Here is a 23,255-nt window from a genome sequence, read left to right on the forward strand (position 1 = left end):
TTGGTAAGCTATGAAGCCACACCGCTTGACGGATTGTACTGTGCTTCAACATAGGAGTAGGGCTGCAACAACTAATCGATTAAATCGATTAAAATCGATGATTAAAATAGTTGCCGATTAATTTAGTCATCGATTCGTTGGATCTATGCTATGCGCATGCGCAGAGTTTGTTGGGGTTTTTTTTGTTTTTTATTTAATTATTATTATTTATTTTTTTTATTTTTTTTTATTTTTTTTTTACTAAACCTTTATTTATAAACTGCAACATTTACAAACAGCTGAGAAACAATAATCAAAATAAGTATGGTGCCAGTATGCTGGTTTTTTTTTCAATAAAATACTGGATAGGATAGAAATGTAGTTTGTCTCTTTTATCCGATTATTAATCGATTAATCAAAGTAATAATCGACAGATTAATCGATTATCAAATTAATCGTTAGTTGCAGCCCTACATAGGAGTATTATTATGGTGTGTGTATAAGGTAAGACATATTACCTGCCGTTTTGTTTCGCAATATTATGCAAAAGCAACGTTTCTTACCTTCTGGTACCTGCTGATCTGTATTTGGGATCTGCATAAGTCCTAAAAAATTGTTAAGCTTCTTCTTTTTCTCTATCTTCTTGTTATGTGACATTCATCCTCCGCTGTTGCCATTTCTAATATAAAGTAGTGTAAAGTTCTTACTTATATCTGTCAGTAAACTCCCCATGAAAGCACTAAAACATACCGGTGTAGTGAGTTTACATTATTCACCCAAGGAACTTTAGTTATTAGAGAGTTCCGGTCGGGACACATTTCGGGCGTTGTTGTTGCACTAGTGAGCCACGGATGAGGAGATGCTGCTCCGTTATTGATCGAAGTAAAGTGTGAATGTCATTAAAACAGTTAGCGCCATCTTTTGACACTTCTTCCACTCCCGGATTATAATTTATTCAGCACATGCCTCACAGCAAGAACGTCCTGTGTTCGATTCCCGGGCTTGGCATGTTCTCCCTGTGACTGCTTGTGTTCTCTCCGGGTGCTCCGGCTTCCTTCCTAATCCAAAGACATTGATTGGCAACACAAAATTGGCCCGAGTGTGTGAATGTTGTCTGTTGGCCTGCCACCCCGAGAGGGACAAGCGGTAGAAAATTGATGGATGGATAACCCTTAGGCCTCGGTCAGGCTGATTCGGAAAAATAAAGTAAAATTAAAAAGTATTCACTAGAGATGTCCGATAATATCGGTCTGCCGATATTATCGGCCGATAAATGCGTTAAAATGTAATATCGGAAATTATCGGTATTGTTTTTTTTATTATCAGTATCGTGTTTTTTTTTGTTTTTTTTGTTTTTTTTGTTTTTTTTTATTAAATCCACATAAAAAACACAAGATACACTTACAATTAGTGCACCAACCCAAAAAACCTCCCTCCCCCATTTACACTCATTCACACAAAAGGGTTGTTTCTTTCTGTTATTAATATTCTGCTTCCTACATTATATATCAATATATATCAATACAGTCTGCAAGGGATACAGTCCGTAAGCACACATGATTGTGCGTGCTGCTGCTCCACTAATAATACTAACCTTTAACAGTTAATTTTACAAATTTTCATTAATTACTAGTTTCTATGTAACTGTTTTTATATTGTTTTACTTTCTTTTTTATTCAAGAAAATGTTTTTAATTTATTTATCTTATTTTATTTGATTGATTTTTTTAAAAAGTACCTTATCTTCACCATACCTGGTTGTCCAAATTAGGCATAATAATGTGTTAATTCCACGACTTTATATATCGGTTGATATCGGTATCGGTTGATATCGGTATCGGTAATTAAAGAGTTGGACAATATCGGCATATCGGATATCGGCAAAAAGCCATTATCGGACATCCCTAGTATTCACATCTCTTCACTTTTTGCACGTTTTTTTATGTTACAGCCTTATTCCAAAATGGAATAAATTCATTTCTGTCCTCAAAATTTTACACACAATATCCCATAATGGCAAACTGAACGAATAATTTTAGAATTTTTTGAAAGGTATTAAAAATAAAACATCTAAGAAATCACACTAATAATAATAATATCTTTTATTTGTAAAAAAAAAAAACACTTTATATTGAGCAAACAACATGAAAGTGCTACAGTGTATTAAAAAAATAAATAAAAAAGATAGTAAAAAAAATAAAATAAAAACTAGAACAGCCTAATAGCTAGAACTAGAATGCATTTATCTAAAAAATAAAAAATAAAAGGCTTTTTTTTAAAAGAAGGGTTTTTAAGCCTTTTTTAAAAACATCCACAGTCTGTGGTGCCCTCAGGTGGTCAGGGAGAGCGTTCCACAGACTGTTCGTAGTTTTGTCCTCGGAGGTTGGAGGAGGTTAGCCTGTCCGGAGCGGAGGTGTCGTGTGGCCCGAGTGTGTGAATGTTGTCTGTTGGCCTGCCACCCCGAGAGGGACAAGCGGTAGAAAATGGATGGATGGATAACCCTTAGGCCTCGGTCAGGCTGATTCGGAAAAATAAAGTAAAATTAAAAAGTATTCACTAGAGATGTCCGATAATATCGGTAGACCGATATTATCGGCCGATAAATGCGTTAAAATGTAATATCGGAAATTATCGGTATCGGTTTTTTTATCATCAGTATCGTTTTTTTGGTTTTGTTTTTTTTTTGTTTTTTTGTTTTTATTAAATCCACATAAAAAACACAAGATACACTTACAATTAGTGCACCAACCCAAAAAACCTCCCTCCCCCATTTACACTCATTCACACAAAAGGGTTGTTTCTTTCTGTTATTAATATTCTGCTTCCTACATTATATATCAATATATATCAATACAGTCTGCAAGGGATACAGTCCGTAAGCACACATGATTGTGTGTGCTGCTGCTCCACTAATAGTACTAACCTTTAACAGTTAATTTTACAAATTTTCATTATTTACTAGTTTCTATGTAACTGTTTTTATATTGTTTTACTTTCTTTTTTATTCAAGAAAATGTTTTTAATTTATTTATCTTATTTTATTTGATTGATTTTTTTAAAAAGTACCTTGTCTTCACCATACCTGGTTGTCCAAATTAGGCATAATAATGTGTTAATTCCACGACTTTATATATCGGTTGATATCGGTATCGGTTAATATCGGTATCGGTTGATATCGGTATCGGTAATTAAAGAGTTCGGAAAATTAAAGTAAAATAAAAAAGTATTCACATCTCTTCACTTTTTGCACGTTTTTGTTATGTTACAGCCTTATTCCAAAATGGAATAAATTCATTTTTGTCCTCAAAATTTTACACACAATATCCCATAATGGCAAACTGAACGAATAATTTTAGAATTTTTTGAAAAGTATTAAAAATAAAACATCTAAGAAATCACACTAATAATAATAATATCTTTTATTTGTAAAAAAAAAAAAAAAACACTTTATATTGAGCAAACAACCTCAAAGTGCTACAGTGTATTAAAAAAATAAATAAAAAAGATAGTAAAAAAAATAAAATAAAAACTAAAACAGTCTAATAGCTAGAACTAGAATGCATTTATCTAAAAAAAAAAAAAAAAAAGGCTTTTTTTAAAAAGAAGGGTTTTTAAGCCTTTTTTAAAAACATCCACAGTCTGTGGTGCCCTCAGGTGGTCAGGGAGAGCGTTCCACAGACTGTTCGTAGTTTTGTCCTCGGAGGTTGGAGGAGGTTAGCCTGTCCGGAGCGGAGGTGTCGTGTGGAGGATTTGGAGGTGAGCAGTTCTTTGAGGTAGAGGGGGGCATTCCCATGGAGGCACTGGTGAGACTTTGTAGTCAATCACACTAGTATTCACAGCCTTTGCCATGAAGCTCAAAAGTGAGATCAAGGGCATCCAGTTTCAACTGACCATCCTTGAGATGTTCCTACTGCTTCATTGGAGTACACCTGTGGTAAATACGGTTGGTTGGACAGGATTTGGAAAGACACACTTGTCTGTATAAAAAAAAAGGTACCAGACCTGATAGTGCATGGCAGAACACAAGCCAAAAATGAGGTCCAAGGAATTGTCTGCAGACCTCAAAGACTGGATTGTCTGGAGGCACAAGTCTGGGAAAGGGTACAGAAATAATAATAATAGTGTGAGAGTCCAGTCCATAGTGGATCTAACATAATAGTGTGAGAGTCCAGTCCATAGTGGATCTAACATAATAGTGAGAGTCCAGTCCATAGTGGATCTAACATAATATTGTGAGAGTCCAGTCCATAGTAGATCTAACATAATAGTGTGAGAGTCCAGTCCATAGTGGATCTAACATAATAGTGTGAGAGTCCAGTCCATAGTGGATCTAACATAATAGTGTGAGAGTCCAGTCCATAGTGGATCTAACATAATAGTGAGAGTCCAGTCCATAGTGGATCTAACATAATAGTGTGAGAGTCCAGTCCATAGTGGATCCAACATAATAGTGTGAGAGTCCAGTCCATAGTGGATCTAACATAATAGTGTGAGAGTCCAGTCCATAGTGGATCTAACATAATAGTGTGAGAGTCCAGTCCATAGTGGATCTAACATAATAGTGTGAGAGTCCAGTCCATAGTGGATCCAACATAATAGTGTGAGAGTCCAGTCCATAGTGGATCTAACATAATAGTGTGAGAGTCCAGTCCATAGTGGATCTAACATAATAGTGTGAGAGTCCAGTCCATAGTGGATCTAACATAACAGTGAGAGTCCAGTCCATAGTGGGGCCAGCAGGAGACCATCCCGAGCGGAGACGGGTCAGCAGCGCAGAGACGTCCCCAACCGATGCACAGGCTAGTGGTCCACCCCGGGTCCCGACTCTGGACAGCCAGCACTTCATCCATGGCCACCAGAGCTGTGTAACTCCCCCCTTCCTCAAGGGAGAGGGGGGCAGAGGAGAAAAGAAAAGAGACGGCAGATCAACTGGTCTAAAAAGGGAGTCTATTTAAAGGCTAGAGTATACAAATGAGTTTTAAGATGGGACTTAAATGCTTCTACTGAGCTAGCATCTCTAACTGTTACCGGGAGGGCATTCTAGAGTACTGGAGCCCCAATAGAAAACGCAGACTTTTTTTGGGGCTCTGGAATTCACTAATAATCCAGAGTTCTTTGAAGGCAGATTTCTGGCCAGGACATATGGTACAATACAATCAGCAAGATAGGCAGGAGCTAGACAGGATGTTTATCTTTAGCTCCAGGCTTCTTCTGTTTGTTTGACTTTGCCATTACTGCCACAAGTGGTGGAAAAGTGTATTACAACCTGTTGAGAAACAGATATTTTGCTCATGGTTAAGAAACACTGATTTATTCTAAGTTGTACACAAGTTTTCTGTCAATATTGTTGGCGGAGAAGACAAAATGACATGGTTACTGAAATATGCAGGGTGTACTCAGTGGAACCTACAAGCTGTGTGATTATGTCGTGTTATCCTGTCATTCTATTATTGTCAAACCTCTTTTCATATTGCAGTTTAATTCCAGCATTGTTTATTCCTCGCATGACTGCCAGGAGGAGCAAACCAAGCAGCAAGGCAATCTTCCGCACACAAAACTAATGATTTGGGATTTTGGCATGGAAATAAGACAACTGTATGCAACTAAACTGTTTATAAGGAATAAATGCACTCTGGGAGAAACCGATGGGAGTAAGAAGGGCAGGCAGGGAGCTGATAAGGCAAAGAAACAGACAACTGACAAACTTGATTAAGAGAACTAAATACAAAAGTTGTCACGTTGTGTAAATGGTAAATAAAAAGAGAATACAACAAATCATTTTCAACTTATATTCAATTGAATAGACTGCAAAGACAAGATATTTAACGCTCCAACTGGTAAACTTTGTTATTTTTTGCAAATATTAGCTCATCTGGAATTTGATGCCTGCAACATGTTTCAAAAAAGCTGGCACAAGTGGCGAAAAAGACTGAGAGAGTTGAGGAATGCTCGTCAAACACTTATTTGGAACATCCCACAGGTGAACAGGCTAGTTGGGAACAGGTGGGTGCCATGATTGGGTATAAAAGCAGCTTCCATGAAATGCTCAGTCATTCACAAACAAGGACGGGGGCGAGGGTCACCACTTTGTCGACAAATGCCTGAGCAAATTGTTTAAGAACAACATTTCTCAACCAGCTATTGCAAGGAATTTAGGGATTTCACCTTCCACGCTCCGTAATATCATCAAAAAGTTCAGAGAATCTGGAGAAATCACTGCACATAAGCTGCAAGGCACGTGACCTTCCATCCCTCAGGTGGTACTGCATCAAAAAGCGACATCAGTGTGTAAAGGATATCACCACATGGGCTCAGGATCACCTCAGAAAACCACTGTCAGTAACTACAGTTGGTCGCTACATCTGTAAGTGCAAGTTAAAACTCCACTATGCAAAGCTAAAGCCATTTATCAACAACACCCAGAAACGCCGCCGGCTTCGCTGGGCCCGAGCTCATCTAAGATGGACTGATGCAAAGTGGAAAAGTGTTCTGTGGTCTGACGAGTCCAAATTGTTTTTGGAAACTGTGGACGTCGTGTCCTCCAGACCAAAGAGGAAGAGAACCATCCGGACTGTTCTAGGCGCAAAGTGTAAAAGGCAGCATGTGTGATGGTATGGGGGTGTATTAGTGGCCAAGACATGTGTAACTTACACACCTGTGAAGGCACCATTAATGCTGAAAGGTACATACAGCTTTTGGAGCAACATATGTTGCCATCCAAGCAACGTTATCATGGACGCCCCTGCTTATTTCAGCAAGACAATGCCAAGCCACATTCTGCACGTGTTACAACAGCGTGGCTTCGTAGTAAAAGAGTGCGGGTACTAGACTGGCCTGCCTGTAGTCCAGACATTGTAAATGTGTGAAGGCTAAAATATGAGAAGGGAGACTGTTGAACAACTTAAGCTGTACATCAAGCAAGAATGGGAAAGAATTCCACTTCAAAAATGTGTCTCCTCAGTTCCCAAACCTTTACTGAGTGTTGTTAAAAGGAAAGGCCATGTAACACAGTGGTAAAAATGCCCCTACGACAACTTTATTGCAATGTGTTGCTACCATTCAATTCTAAGTTCATGATTATTTGCAAAAAAACAAAAGAAGTTTCTCAGTGTGAACATCTTGACATCGGTGTGTAAAGGATATCACCACATGGGCTCAGGAACACTTCAGAAAAACACTGTCAGTAACTACAGTTGGTCGCTACATCTGTAAGTGCAAGTTAAAACTTGACTATGCACAGCCGAAGCCATTTATCAACAACACCCAGAAACGCCGTCAATTAAGCTTCTCAGTGTGAACATGAAATATCTTGTCTTTGCAGTCTATTCAATTGAATATAAGTTGAAAAGGATTTGCAAATCATTGTATTCTCTTTTTATTTACCATTTGCCAACTTCACTGGTTTTGGGTTTTGTGTACTCACTAACAAACAGGTAAGTGGAGAATAAGTCTGCCTAGATTCCTAACGGGACTTTGACACCAGCCTCTATCCTTCCTGCTCAGTACATCATGACTAGATGGGAGCGATAAACACTTGCAAATCCTCACTCGTGGCTAGTCCCGACGGACGTGTACTTGCACCCTTGTGTTTTATTGATCCCCGCTCTGTCTCCTCAGGTGGTTCTGATAAACGCGGTGCGCGACGTGGCCAAGGCCCTGGCCGAACTCATCAGTGCCACCAAGTGTGCCGCCGGCAAACCCGCTGACGACCCGTCCATGTATCAGCTGAAAGGCGCTGCCAAGGTAACGAGCGCCGGCCCCTTTTAGGAGATGCTGTCTTATGTGAAGTGTGAAGTGAATTATATTAGGCTAGGATGGCGGGAGCGGGGATCGAACCTGGAACCCTCAAGTTGCTGGCACGGCCACACGACCAACCGAGCTATACCGCCCCAATCTGCTCGTTCTGTGGAGTCATCTCCCACAGGTGTCTTTTAAAACGAGACGTCAGAACTCTTGCTGGTGTCAAAGTCAAGGCCCGGGGGCCAGATTTGGCCCGCCACATCATTTTATCTGGCCCGCAAACACCTGGAAATGATATGTGTAGAGATGTCCGATAATATCGGCTGCCGATATTATCGGCCGATATATGCGTTAAAATGTAATATCGGAAATTATCGTTTTTTTTATTATCGGTATTTTTTTTTAAATTAAATCCACATAAAAAACACAAGATACACTTACAATTAGTCCACCAACCCAAAAAACCACCCTCCCCCATTTACACTCATTCACACAAAAGGGTTGTTTCTTTCTGTTATTAATATTCTGCTTCCTACATTATATATCAATATATATCAATACAGTCTGCAAGGAATACAGTCCGTAAGCACACATGATTGTGCGTGCTGCTGCTCCACTGATAGTACTAACCTTTAACAGTTAATTTTACTAATTTTCATTCATTACTAGTTTCTATGTAACTGTTTTTATATTGTTGTACTTTCTTCTTTATTAAAGAAAATGTTTTTAATTTATTTATCTTATTTTACTAATTTTTTAAAAAAGGACCTTATCTTCTCCATACATGGTTGTCCAAATTAGGCATAATAATGTGTTAATTCCACGACTGCATATATCGGTTGATATCGGTATCGGTTGATATCGGTATCGGTAATTAAAGAGTTGGACAATATCGGAATATCGGATATCGGCAAAAAGCCATTATCGGACATCCCTAGATATGTGTCAATAAAGTACTTCATGTTTTCTCACAAAATTTTCATTTTGACAAGAAAAATATATGTACTGCTTGAAATTGCATACCTTTTAAACTTTTAAAAGTAGCCAATATTACAACAAATATTACAGTATGTTATCATACTTTCCAAACATGTTTTTGTCTAAATAAAAATAAATACTTGAATATCTGCTTGACTTGTAAATTTTACAGCAAACTACCCATCAAATTAATACAAATTACAATACATTTTACGCAGGGCCGGCCCGTGGCATAGGCCGTATAGGCAAATGCTAAGGGCGCCGTCCATCAGGGGGCGCTACGCCAGAAAAGAAAAAAAAAAGTTGGTACTATTATTTCTAGATACAAAAAATAATCCCACGTTAATTAAAATGCAAAGTAAAGCCTATTTAATAGAAATATTATTTGTTACAACATTACGCCCCATCCCCCCGCACGGTGCACCCCCTCCCTTCCCGTATCATGACTCTTACCACATCAAAAAATCAACACAAGATGTCAAAACGGCCAAAACTGTCAGGTGCCCAGGGAAGAAAAAAGACAAAAGAAGAGGAGGAGAAACGAGAAAAAGACAGAGGTAGCAGGTAGGTAACGTTAGCCTACATGAAATTATTTGTCTGTTACAGAATGTGATAGTAACCTGGCTTTAGCATTAAGCTAATGTTACATGATTCTGCAATTGCTAATCAATAAATAGCTAGTTCTGTTTTAACGTCGGGTTAATATTGTGGAGGGGGCTAAATTGTTATGGAAAATAATAATGTAACGTTAGGTAATTACAGTACTCCCACCTTACATTCCTCAGGGACATTTGTATTAGATCTTTTAAGCAGGTGTTTTTTGTTGACATTGTTATTGCCTTCTGGTTAGCTAATGTTTGCCCTGCAGGTAATAGTCACTTTTCTACCCCTTTATATATTAGGTATAGTTGTAAGCCTGGTTGTTAAAGTGCACATCATTAATGTTAATTAAACAATATCACATGAGAGGGAATGCTGTTTTTTAATTTGAGCACTGCTGTGATTCGGTTAAAGATAATCATAACATAACATTCTCATATAATATGTCCATTTGCTTTCTTTAAGTAAAAAAAAAGGTCAAAGACAAAGCTATTCGGTTTCTTGTGAGTATATACACTTCACTGCCGATGTGGGGGGGGGGGGCGCCACCTAAAATCTTGCCTAAGGCGCCAGATTGGTTAGGGCCAGGCCTGATTTTACGCTGTTCTTTACAGCATATTACTGTAAATTGAAAAGATCTACCATTTTTTGCGTTAAAAGTCTGTTGACCGAGCTGCCATATTTTTACTGTAAAATCTTGTTTTTAACGGTGTATTACTGTAAATAAAAAAAAACGATACTTTTGTTTTTACGGTAGAAAAACTTGCAGCTAAATTACCAGAATAAAAAAGGAACTAGTACTGTTTTTCCATTAACAATAAAATGTTGTAAAAAAAAACAATATTCTGTATTTTTCGGAGTATAAGCCGCTCCGGAGTATAAGTCGCACCGGCCGAAAATGCATAATAAAGAAGGAAAAAAACATATATAAGTCGCATTTTTTGGAGAAATGTATTTGATAAAAGCCAACACCAAGAATAGACATTTGAAAGGCAATTTAAAATGTGTAAAGAATAGTGAACAACAGGCTGAATAAGTGTACGTTATATGAGGCATAAATAACCAACTGGTATGTTAACGTAACATATTATGGTAAGAGTCATTCAAATAACTATAACATATAGAACATGCTATACGTTTACCAAACAATCTGTCACTCCTAATCGCTAAATCCCATGAAATCTTATACGTCTAGTCTCTTACGTGAATGACATCAATAATAGTATTTCATATTTGACGCTAATGTGTTCATCATTTCACACATAAGTCACTCCTGAGTATAAGTCGCACCCCCGGCCAAACTATGAAAAAAAAAGCGACTTATAATCCGAAAAATACGGTACTTCATATTTTCTCACCAAATTTTCGTTTTGACAGAAAAAATATATGTACTGCTTGAAATTGCATACCTTTTAAACTTTATAGTATCCAATATTGCAACAAATATTACAGTATATTATCATACTTTCCAAAAAAAAAATTGTCTAAATAAAAATAAATACTTAAATATCTGCTTGACTTATGATTTTACAGCAAACTACCCATCAAATTGATAAAACTTACAATACATTTTACGCTGTTCTTTACAGCAGTGGTCCCCAACCTTTTTGTAACTGCGGACCGGTCAACGCTTGAAAATTTGTCCCACGGAAAAAAAAATTGTTTTTTTTGTTTGGTCATTAAAAAATACAATCATGCGTGCTTACGGACTGTATCCCTTGCAGACTGTATTGATATATATTGATATATAATGTAGGAACCAGAATATTGATAACAGAAAGAAATGGGGGGAGGGAGGTTTTTTGGGTTGGTGCACTAATTGTAAGTGTATCTTGTGTTTTTTATGTTGATTTAATTTTTTTTTTTTTTTTTTAAATATACATATATATATATATATATTTATTTTTTTCTTGTGCGGCCAATCGATCCACGGCCCGGTACCGGTCCGTGGCCCGGTACCGGTACCACGGCCCGGTGGTTGGGGACCACTGCTTTACAGCATATTACTGAAAATTGAAAAAATATAATAATAATTTTTGCGTAAAAGTGTTGACTGAGCTGCCATATTTTTACTGTAAAATCTTGTTTTTAACGGTGTATTACTGTAAATGGAAAAAAAAACCGATACATTTGTTTTTACGGTAGAAAAACTGGCAGATAAGATGCCAGAATAAAAAAGGAACTTGTACTGTTTTTCCATTAACAATAAAATGTTGTAAAAAACAAAAACAATATAATTTAATAGTAAAATTCTGGCAACTAAGCTGCCAGCTTTTTCCGTAAAAAACTAAAAACAAAACAGTGGTACTGTTTTTATTAGAGATGTCCGATAATATCGGCAGGCCGATGTTATCGGCAGATAAATGCTTTAAAATGTAATATCGGAAATTATCGGTATCGTTTTTTTATTATAGGTATCTTTTTTTATTTTATTTTTATTTTTTATTAAATCAACATAAAAAACACAAGATACACAAAAAGGGTTGTTTCTTTCTGTTATTAATATTCTGCTTCCTACATTATATATCAATATATATCAATACAGTCTGCAAGGGATACAGTCCGTAAGCACACATGATTGTGCGTGCTGCTGCTCCACTAATAGTACTAACCTTTAACAGTTAATTTTACTCATTTTCATTAATTACTAGTTTCTATGTAACTGGTTTTATATTGTTTTACTTTCTTTTTTATTCAAGAAAAAGATTTTAATTTATTTATCTTATTTTATTTTATTTTTTTTTCTTTATTTTTTTTTCTTGTGCGGCCCGGTACCAATCGATCCACGGACCGGTACCAGGCCGCGGCCCAGTGGTTGGGGACCACTGCTTTACAGCGTATTACTGAAAATTTAACAAAAAAAAAAAAAAATTTGCGTTAGAAGTCCGTTGACTGAGCTGCCATATTTTTACAGTAAAATCTTGTTTTTAACGGTGTATTACTGCAAATGGAAAAAAAAAACGATACATTTGTTTTTACGGTAGAAAAACTGGCAGATAAGATGCCAGAATAAAAAAGGAACTTGTACTGTTTTTCCATTAACAATAAAATGTTGTAAAAAACAAAAACAATATAATTTAATAGTAAACTTCTGGCAACTAAGCTGCCAGCTTTTTCCGTAAAAAACTAAAAACAATACAGTGGTACTGTTTTTATTAGAGATGTCCGATAATATCGGCAGGCCGATAAATGCTTTAAAATGTAATATCGGAAATTATCGGTATCGTTTTTTTTATTATCGGTATCTTTTTTTTTTTTTTTTTTTAATTTTATTATTATTTTTTTATTAAATCAACATAATAAACACAAGATACACTTACAATTAGTGCACTAAGCCAAAAAACCTCCCTCCCCTCATTCACACAAAAGGGTTGTTTCTTTCTGTTATTAATATTCTGGTTCCTACATTATATATCAATATATATCAATACAGTCTGCAAGGGATACAGTCCGTAAGCACACATGATTGTGCGTGCTGCTGGTCCACTAATAATACTAACCTTTAACAGCTAATGTTACTCATTTTCATTCATTACTAGTTTCTATGTAACTGGTTTTATATTGTTTTACTTTCTTTTTTATTCAAGAAAATGTTTTTAATTTATTTATCTTATTTTATTTTATTTTTTTTATTTTTTTAAAAGGACCTTATCTTCACCATACCTGGTTGTCCAAATTAGGCATAATAATGTGTTAATTCCACGACTATATATCGTAACGGTTGATATCAGTATCGGTAATTAAAGAGTTGGACAATATCGGATATCGGCAAAAAGCCATTATCGGACATCCCTAGTTTTTATATTTACCGTAATATGTTGTAAGAAATAAAAAAAACAGTAAAATGTTGTAAATGTAAAGTTTTTACTGTAAAATGGACAGTCTACTTAAAACAATTGATATAATTAATAATGCAATCCAGAGGCCAATTCCTACATTATTGACTGTTACAAGCGGCCCTCGGACTGCCATGTGGCCCTCAATAAAAACCACTTTGACATCCCTGGTGTAAGTGCAAGGAACAACTCAGTTCATGTGTTGTGTTTCTCACACTCCTGGCCATCTCTCCGACCTCCTCATGTTACTTTGACTGGTCTTCTCATCTAAGTGGAATGAGGGCCACCCATAGACCTGGTCACATTGACAGATTCTGGTCTTCCAACATATGGTGACCCCCAACCCCCCACCAAAGACCTGCTGTGCATTTTGCTGACATTACTAACCTTGTGCTGTGGAATACTGCGAGCTAGCTTGTGCAAGATGAGGGAAAAGTGCATTCTTTCCAACTTGCGTGGTGTTGAATAACAATACTATATTATGAATATCAACTATTTTAATGAATTATTCAGTGATCTTTATACAAAACCCAAAACCACTGAAGTTGGCACGTTGTGTAAATCGTAAATAAAAACAGAATATAATGATTTGCGAATCCTTTTCAACTTATATTCAATTGAATAGACTGCAAAGACAAGATATTTCATGTTCGAACTGAGAAACTTAATTATCGGCGTTTCTGGGTGTTGTTGATAAATGGCTTTCGCTTTGCTTAGTAAAGTTTTAACTTGCACTTACAGATGTAGCGACGAACTGTAGTTACTGTCAGTGGTTTTCTGAAGTGTTCCTGAGACCATGTGGCGATATCCTTTACACGCTGATGTCGCTTTTTGATGCAGTACCGCCTGAGGGATTGAAGGTCCGTAATATCATGGCTTACGTGCAGTGATTTCTCCAGATTCTCGGAACCTTTTGATGATATTACGGAGCATAGATGGTGAAATCCCTAAATTCCTTGCAATAGCTGGTTGAGAAATGTTGTTCTTAAACTGTTTGACGCATTTTGTTGACAAAGTGTTTGCATTTCATGGAAGCTGCTTTTATACCCAATCACGACACCCACCTGTTCCCAATTAGCCTGTTCACCTGTGGGATGTTCCAAATAAGTGTTTGATAAGCATTCCTCAACTTTCTCAGTCTTTTTTGCCACTTGTGCCAGCTTTTTTGAAACATGTTGCAGGCATCAAATTGAAACGAGCTAATATTTGCAAAAAATAACAAAGTTTCTCAGTTCCAATGTTACATATCTTGTCTTTGCAGTCTATTCAATTGAATATACCGTAGGTTGAAAAGGGTTTGCAAATCATCAATCAATCAAAGTTTATTTATTATTAGTGATTTTTATTTTTAAAAGAAATACAGTGGAGTTGGCACGTTTTGTAAATCGTAAATAAAAAACAGAATATAATGATTTGTGAATCCTTTTAAACTTACATTCAATTGAATAAACAGCAAAGACAAGATATTTAATGTTCGAACTGAGAAACTTAATTGTCTGCATTTCTGGATGTTGTTGATAAATGGCTTTCGCTTTGCTTAGTAAAGTTTTAACTTGCACTGACGAACTGTAGTTACCGAGAGTGGTTTTCTGAAGTGTTCCTGAGCCCATGTGGCGATATCCTTTACACGCTGATGTCGCTTTTTGATGGAATACCGCCTGAGGGATCGAAGGTCCATAATATCATTGCATATGTGCAGTGATTTCTCCAGATTCTCTGAACCTTTTGATGATATTACAGAGCGTAGATGGTGAAATCCCTAAATTCCTCGCAATAGCTGGTTGATAAATGTTGTTCTTCAACAATTTGCTCAGGCATTTGTTGACAAAGTGGTGACCCTCGCCCCGTCCTTGTTTGTGAATGACTGAGCATTTCATGGAAGCTGCTTTTATACCCAATCATGGCACCCACCTGTTCCCAATTTGCCTGTTCACCCGTGGGATGTTCCAAATAAGTGTTTGATGAGCATTCCTCAGTCTTTTTTGCCCCTTGTGCCAGCTTTTTTGAAACATGTTGCAGGCATCAAATTGCAAATGAGCTAATATTTGCAAAAAACAACAACGTTTCTCAGTTCCAACGTTAAATATCTTGTCTTTGCAGTCCATCCAATTGAATATAAGTTGAAAAGGATTTGCAAATCATCAATAAATCAATCAATCAAAGTTGACTTATATAGCCCTATATCACAAGTGTCTCAAAGGGCTGCACAAGCCACAACGACACCCTCGGCTTCTGTTTTTATTTACCATTTACACAACGTGCCGACTTCACCGGTTTCGGGTTTTGTAATTGAAAAAGCACCTTCAGCTAATAAAAGAGTCATGTGTCATGTGGTTGCCAGTAGGGATGGGCGATACCACACTTTTTAGGATTCGATACGATACCGATACTTTTTCTTGCATGTTCATCGATACCGATACCGATACCAATAATTTCTTATTGGCAATTTTTTGTCAGTCAAAAATATTATTACTAGGGATGTCCGATAATGGCTTTTTGCCGATATCCGATATGCCGATATTGTCCAACTCTTTAATTACCGATACCGATATCAACCGATATATACAGTCGTGGAATTAACACATTATTATGCCTAATTTGGACAACCAGGTATGGTGAAGATAAGGTACTTTTTTTTAAAAATGAATCAAATCAAATAAGATAAATTAATTAAAAACATTTTCTTGAATAAAAAATAAAGTAAAACAATATAAAAACAGTTACATAGAAACTAGTAATTAATGAAAATTTGTAAAATTAAGTGTTAAAGGTTAGTACTATTAGTGGAGCAGCAGCACGCACAATCATGTGTGCTTACGGACTGTATCCCTTGCAGACTGTATTGATATATATTGATATATAATGTAGGAACCAGAATATTGATAACAAAAAGAAACAACCCTTTTGTGTGAATGAGTGTAAATGGGGGAGGGAGGTTTTTTGGGTTGGTGCACTAATTGTAAGTGTATCTTGTGTTTTTTATGTGGATTTAATAAAAAAAACAAAAAAAAACAAAAAAACGATACTGATAATAAAAAAAACGATACCGATAATTTCCGATATTACATTTTAACGCATTTATCGGCCAATAATATCGGCAGACCGATATTATCGGACATCTCTAATTATTACTATTGTTATTATTTAAGACAAGTCACAAGACAAATACAGACCATTTATACCACATTTATTATGGTCAATATATAATAAAAGTAAAATTAAAATAAATAAAATAAATATGAAAAATACATTAAATATTATATATAATAATAACTATATATTATATATAATAATAATTAAATATTAGGGCTTTCCAATTAACAGTCAAATCCGAATTGCAAGAAGCTGCAGTTATTTTTTAAAGTTTGTGATATAATTAGCAATTAATGAAATATGAAATAGGCTAATGTTTTCGAAATGTAAGAAATCACATTCAATCACATATTCAAGATTTTCTTGGAAAAAAATAAAACTGTAATGCAAAGATGAAGAATCTTCAAATTGTATCTCTTTCTTATCTTGTTTTAAATACTCAAGCAATTTTCAACTAACAGTAAATTCCTCTGTGTGGAAATTATTTGAATTTAGGATAATCATTTAAACAAAAATATTCAGTAAACATTACTAAAATAATAAAATAAACAATGCCTGTTTTAAGTCAGGCTGCATCGCTACAGTCGGCTGGCTGTGTGAGTGTTACACGTTGACGACGCTCATTCGCTGTCTCCTGTCACGTGACTGGGCCAGCTCTATACTCTGCCAGGTACAGCCGTGTCCCAGCACATAGGAAGTTAAGTAAGTCATCAAAAACATCTGAAAGTGATGCTCGCACCCCCCACACGCCGTTTTTTGGTTTATATCGATACTTTTTTCAGAAAAGTGATGCCAAATGAGTAGCGTGTGAGTATCGATATATCGATACCACAGGATCGATACGCACATCCCTAGTATGCAGTGTTATTTCATTTTACATTTCAAAAGAGTTTTGAGGCTCCCATTGTTTTCTTTCATTTGTGAAACTCGTCAAAATGGCTCTTTGAGTGATAAAGGTTGCCGACCCTAGACTCTAGGGCAGGGGTCGGCAACCCGCGGCTCCGGAGCCGCATGCGGCTCTTTGACCACTCTGATGCGGCTCAGCTGCATACTTGCCGACCCTCCCGGTTTTCCCTGGAGTTTTACAGACGTCAGTGCCTCTCCTAGTGATCTCCCGGGGCTAATATTCTCCGATTTTCACCCTAACAATTGAATTAAGAGTGTACCTTAGCGGTACTGCAATAATTGTCCTCTATTGCCTGTACTAATCACATGCCAGCCCAGCCACATGTTGTATGCAGCTTCTGCTTGCTAAGTAGGAGACAGCAAGGCATACTTGGTCAACAGCCACACAGCTTACACTGACGGTGGACGTTTAAAACAACTTTAAAACTGTTACGTTACAAATATGCGCCACACTGTGAACCCACACCAAAAAAGAATGACAAACACATTTCTGGAGAACCTCCGCAACGTAACACAACAAAAACACAACACAGCAAATACCCAGAATCCCATGCAGCCAGTCTACATTATACACCCTCCCCTACCACCAAACCCCCCACACATCAACCCCCCCGCCCCCTCCGTGCGTCGGTTGAGGTGGGCGGGGTTTGGTGGTAGGGGGGGTAGACCGGAAGAGTTAGGGCTGCATGGGATTCTGGGTATTTGTTTTGTTGTGTTGATGTTGTGTTACAGCGCGGATGTTCTCCAGAAATGTGTTTGTCATTCTTTTTGGGGCTCACAGTGTGGCGCATATTTGTAACGTAACAGTGTTAAAGTTGTTATATACGACCACCGTCAGTGTAAGCTGTGTGTCTGTTGAACAAGTATGCCTTGCTGTCACTGACGTGTGCACTGTGCATGCGGAAGCTGCATTCAACATGTGGCCGAGCAGGTACGCTGTTGGAGCAGGCTGTAGAGGGCGCTAAAGGCAGTACCATCACGCCCTGGAACTCGGGAATCTCCCGGATAAATTGAGAGGGTTGGCAAGTATGACGCAATCAGGCGCAATCGCGGGTCGCACTATCATTACATTTTCATATTAAGGTGCGGGCCGGGGCCTGTGTCTGAGACCTCTGGTTTAAAGGCCTACTGAAATGAATTTTTTTTATTTAAACGGGGATAGCAGATCTATTCTATGTGTCATACTTGATCATTTCGCGATATTGCCATATTTTTGCTGAAAGGATTTAGTATAGAACAACGACGATAAAGATTGCAACTTTTGGTATCTGATAAAAAAAAGGCTTGCACCTACCGGAAGTAGCGTGACGTAGTCAGTTGAACATATACGCAAAGTTCCCTATTGTTTACAATGATGGCCGCATGAAGTGAGAGAGATTCGGACCGAGAAAGCGACAATTTCCCCATTAATTTGAGCGAGGATGAAAGATTTGTGGATGAGTAAAGTGCAAGTGAAGGACTAGTGGGGAGTTGAAGCTATTCAGATAGGGAAGATGCTGTGAGAGCCGGGGGTGACCTGATATTCAGCTGGGAATGACTACAACAGTAAATAAACACAAGACATATATATACTCTATTAGCCACAACACAACCAGGCTTATATTTAATATGCCACAAATTAATCCTGCATAAAAACACCTGCGTGTTTGTTATGCTAGCTCCTAGCTCCTCTGCTAGCTCCTAGCTCCATAGAACACGCCAATACAATTCAAACACCTGATCAACACACACAATCACTCAGCCCAAAAGACCGTTTACCTAACCCAAGGTTCATAAAGCTTATATATTTTTAAAAAGTTACGTACGTCACGTGACGCGCACATACGGTCAAGTTATCGAATGTTTAGCAGCCAAGGCTGCATACTCACGGTACCTGATATTCAGCTGGGAATGACTACAACAGTAAATAAACACAAGACATATATATACTCTATTAGCCACAACACAACCAGGCTTATATTTAATATGCCACAAATTAATCCTGCATAATAACACCTGCGTGTTTGTTATGCTAGCTCCTAGCTCCTCTGCTAGCTCCTAGCTCCATAGAACACGCCAATACAATTCAAACACCTGATCAACACACACAATCACTCAGCCCAAAAGACCGTTCACCTAACCCAAGGTTCATAAAACTTATATATTTTTTAAAAGTTACGTACGTGACGCGCACGTACGGTACGGTACGTGTTATGCTAGCTCCTAGCTCCTCTGCTAGCTCCTAGCTCCATAGAACACGCCAATACAATTCAAACACATGATCAACACACACAATCTCTCAGCCCAAAAGACCGTTCACCTAACCCAAGGTTCATAAAGCTTATATATTTTAAAAAAGTTACGTACATACGCAAAAAAAAGCCAAAGCTGCATACTCACAGTAGCACGTCTGCGTCTTTGTCATCCAAATCAAAGTAATCCTGGTAAGAGTCTGTGTTGTCCCAGTTCTCTACAGGCGTCTGTGTATCCAAATCAAAAGTCCTCCTGGTTAGAGTCTCTGTTATCCGAGTTCTTCCATCTTGACTGCATCTTTCGGGAATGTAAACAAAGAAGCGCCGGCTGTGTACTGTTGTGGCTGACTACGTTCGAAAAATACGTCCATTTCGCACCGACAACTTTCTTCTTTGCTTGCTCGGCATCCTTCTCCATAATGCAATGAACATGATTGAAACAGATTCACGAACACAGATGTCCAGAATACTGTGGAATTATGAAATGAAAACAGAGCTTTTTCGTATCGGCTTCAATGTGGAAGGCATACCCGTGTTCGCCGGGCTACGTCACGCGCATACGTCATCCTCAGAGGCGTTTCGAACCGGAAGTTTAGCGGCAAATTTAAAATGTCACTTTATAAGTTAACCCGGCCGTATTGGCATGTGTTATAATGTTAAGATTTCATCATTGATATATAAACTATCAGACTGCGTGGTCGGTAGTAGTGGGTTTCAGTAGGCCTTTAACCATAGCACAAAGCAAAAAAAAGCTTTGTATGCAGTGTTATTTCGTTTTAAATTTTCTAGAGTTTTGTGGCTCCCATTGTTTTCTTTAGTTTGTGAAACTTGTCAAAATGGCTCTTTGAGTGGTAAAGGTTGCCGACCCCTGCTCTAGGGTTAAGTTAAGAAGGGGTTAAACAAAACAAGCTGTGAAGGTGCGCATGCAGAAACATTGGTGAGGGAGGGGCAGAGACACAGAGCCAGAGAGCCAGTGAGTGGAGACAGACATGAAAACAAGAAATGCCAAAAAGTAAATGCAACTTCACGGATGATTTGCGGAAAAAGTATTTGTGTTTTGGTCCTGGCCGTGACACATGGGAAGCAGAATGCACTGTGTGCAAAGCAGGAACGTATGTATCTGTGGCAAATAAAGATCTACAAGCCCATATCGACACTACAAAGCACAAAACAGCTGTGCAGGGCGAGAGCTCGTTTATGACAACCTTTTTTCCAAAACACAACATAGAATGTGAGATATAACAGGATAATGCATACATTTGTCATTTGTTTTCAAAACGCTTACAAAAAAGTGGTACCCCAAAAATTTACTGTGGGACCCCATTTGTATGATTTGATGGGGTCTCTGGGACCCCATTTTGAAAATTCCTAGCGCCAACACTACTGTCAACATAGGAGAAAAAATGCTTTATTAAATAAATATATTACTTATGAAGCAAATCAAATCAACTTTATTTATAAAGCACATTTAAAATTTACCACAGGGGTAGCCAAAGTGCTGTACAATGGGCAGGTTAAAAATAATACGAGAACCGAGCAAACACAACACAACACAAACAGAACACGATAAAAAAATAAATATAAAAACATAAAAACATAAAAACAGGTTCACAGCAGGTGTATTATGGGGCGCCATTGCAGGATGGATATCACTCAGTGTTAAAAGCCATGGAATAAAAGTATGTTTTTAAGAGAGATTTAAAAACAGGAAGAGAGGAGGCTTGTCTAACACTAAGAGGTAGGTCGTTCCAGAGCTTGGGAGCAGCAGCGGCGAAAGCTCTGTCACCTCTAAGCTTCAGCCTTGTGTCCGGGACCGTCAGTAGCAGCTGATCGGCTGATCTTAGGGATCGGGTGGGGCAGTAAGGCTGAAGGAGGTCGGAGAGATATGTTGGCGCGAGGTTGTTTAGACATTTAAAAACAAATAAAAGGAGTTGAAAATTGATTCTGTAACGCACAGGGAGCCAGTGAAGGGACGCTAATATAGGGGTGATGTGCAAGTTCGAGTATCATTGGCAAATTTTCACCTAGTCCCGGCCTTGGCGTGCTGCCCGCCTTGGCACGCATATATGTGTCCTCTTTTTTGGGATTTCACAATATGGTCAGCCTACTGATAAAAGAGTCATGTGGTTGCCAGGTGTTTTGTGTTGAAGTAGAAAGAGCTCCACCTCCTGGATGGACTGCGAACCTCATGCCACGGCTGTCATTGTTTGGACAGGTCATGGTGACCAACGTGACGTCGCTTCTGAAAACGGTGAAGGCAGTGGAGGATGAAGCCACTCGCGGGACGAGGGCGCTGGAGGCCACCATTGAGTGCATCAAGCAGGAGCTGACAGTAAGAGCGCCTGACAGGCCGCATTTCTTCTTTTGTGGTGATGAAACGCAGCCTCTCAGTGAGTCGGCCTGGAAGAGGGTCAGAGATATTTATGTCTATTATTCTGAACTGAACAACCCGGCTGCTCTCTTGGTCCAGCTCCTTCCCTCCCAGCCAGTTTTACCGCCAGTTTCTTATCATAAGTCGCAGAAGTGAGCTTGTAACTCTCACTTTTTACCGCCGTCCGCTCTCTTGTGTTTTTATTGTTCTACCCTGTCGTGTGCACGTCTCATTTTTCCTCGCAGGTGTTCCTGTCCAAGGAGGTTCCGGACAAGTCCGCCACACCTGAGGAGTTCATCCGTATGACGAAGGGCATCACCACGGCGACGGCCAAGGCGGTGGCAGCGGGGAACTCCGCTCAGCAGGAGCACGTGATCGCCACCGCCAACCTGAGCCGCAAAGCCATCTCTGACATGCTGACGGCCTGCAAGGTGCTCTCCCAGACCAGAACCTCTGGCGGCACACGAAAAACTGCATTCCAAGCAGACCCTTTTTCAAATGTTCTTGTAATCAGAACATGTTTACGGTACATTAGATGGAATCTTTACCTGACATCAATCAATCAATGTTTACGAGTGTCTCAAAGGGCTGCACAAGCCACAACGACATCCTCGGCTCAGATCCCACATCAGGGCAAGGAAAAACTCAACCCAATGGGATGACAATTAGAAACCATGGAGGGGACCGCAGATGTGGGACCCCCCACTGGGCGACCGGTGCAATGGACGTCGAGTGGATCTAGCCTAATATTGTGAGAGTCCAGTCCATAGTGGATCTAACATAATAGTGAGAGTCCAGTCCATAGTGGATCTAACATAATATTGTGAGAGTCCAGTCCATAGTGGATCTAACATAATAGTGAGAGAGTCCAGTCCATAGTGGATCTAACATAATATTGTGAGAGTCCAGTCCATAGTGGATCTAACATAATAGTGTGAGAGTCCAGTCCATAGTGGATCTAACATAATATTGTGAGAGTCCGGTCAATAGTGGATCTAACATAATAGTGAGAGTCCAGTCCATAGTGGATCTAACATAATATTGTGAGAGTCCAGTCCATAGTGGATCTAACATAATATTGTGAGAGTCCGGTCAATAGTGGATCTAACATAATAGTGAGAGTCCAGTCCATAGTGGATCTAACATAATATTGTGAGAGTCCGGTCAATAGTGGATCTAACATAATAGTGAGAGTCCAGTCCATAGTGGATCTAACATAATATTGTGAGAGTCCGGTCAATAGTGGATCTAACATAATAGTGTGAGAGTCCAGTCCATAGCGGATCTAACATAATAGTGAGAGTCCAGTCCATAGTGGATCTAACATAATAGTGTGAGAGTCCAGTCCATAGCGGCTCTAACATAATAGTGAGAGTCCAGTCCATAGTGGATCTAACATAATAGTGAGAGTCCAGTCCATAGTGGATCTAACATAATAGTGTGAGAGTCCAGTCCAGAGTGGATCTAACATAATAGTGTGAGAGTCCAGTCCATAGTGGATCTAACATAATAGTGAGAGAGT

At 38.5% G+C, this 23,255-nt stretch overlaps 1 protein-coding gene across 3 annotated transcripts in view; it reads left to right on the plus strand.

Annotated features, from left to right (window-relative positions):
* Window positions 1-23,255, plus strand: part of tln2b (talin 2b) — a 410,959-nt gene that overhangs the window by 343,663 nt on the left and 44,041 nt on the right. For all 3 annotated transcript variants that reach the window (XM_062061302.1, XM_062061303.1, XM_062061304.1), the window contains exons 47-49: window positions 7,596-7,721; window positions 21,578-21,694; window positions 21,979-22,164. In XM_062061302.1, coding sequence (XP_061917286.1) covers window positions 7,596-7,721; window positions 21,578-21,694; window positions 21,979-22,164 — 429 coding nt within the window. The remainder of the gene's footprint in view (window positions 1-7,595; window positions 7,722-21,577; window positions 21,695-21,978; window positions 22,165-23,255) is intronic.

The sequence above is a fragment of the Entelurus aequoreus genome, linkage group LG10 (genome assembly GCF_033978785.1).
Source record: "Entelurus aequoreus isolate RoL-2023_Sb linkage group LG10, RoL_Eaeq_v1.1, whole genome shotgun sequence".
Classification (NCBI taxonomy): Eukaryota; Metazoa; Chordata; class Actinopteri; order Syngnathiformes; family Syngnathidae; genus Entelurus; species Entelurus aequoreus.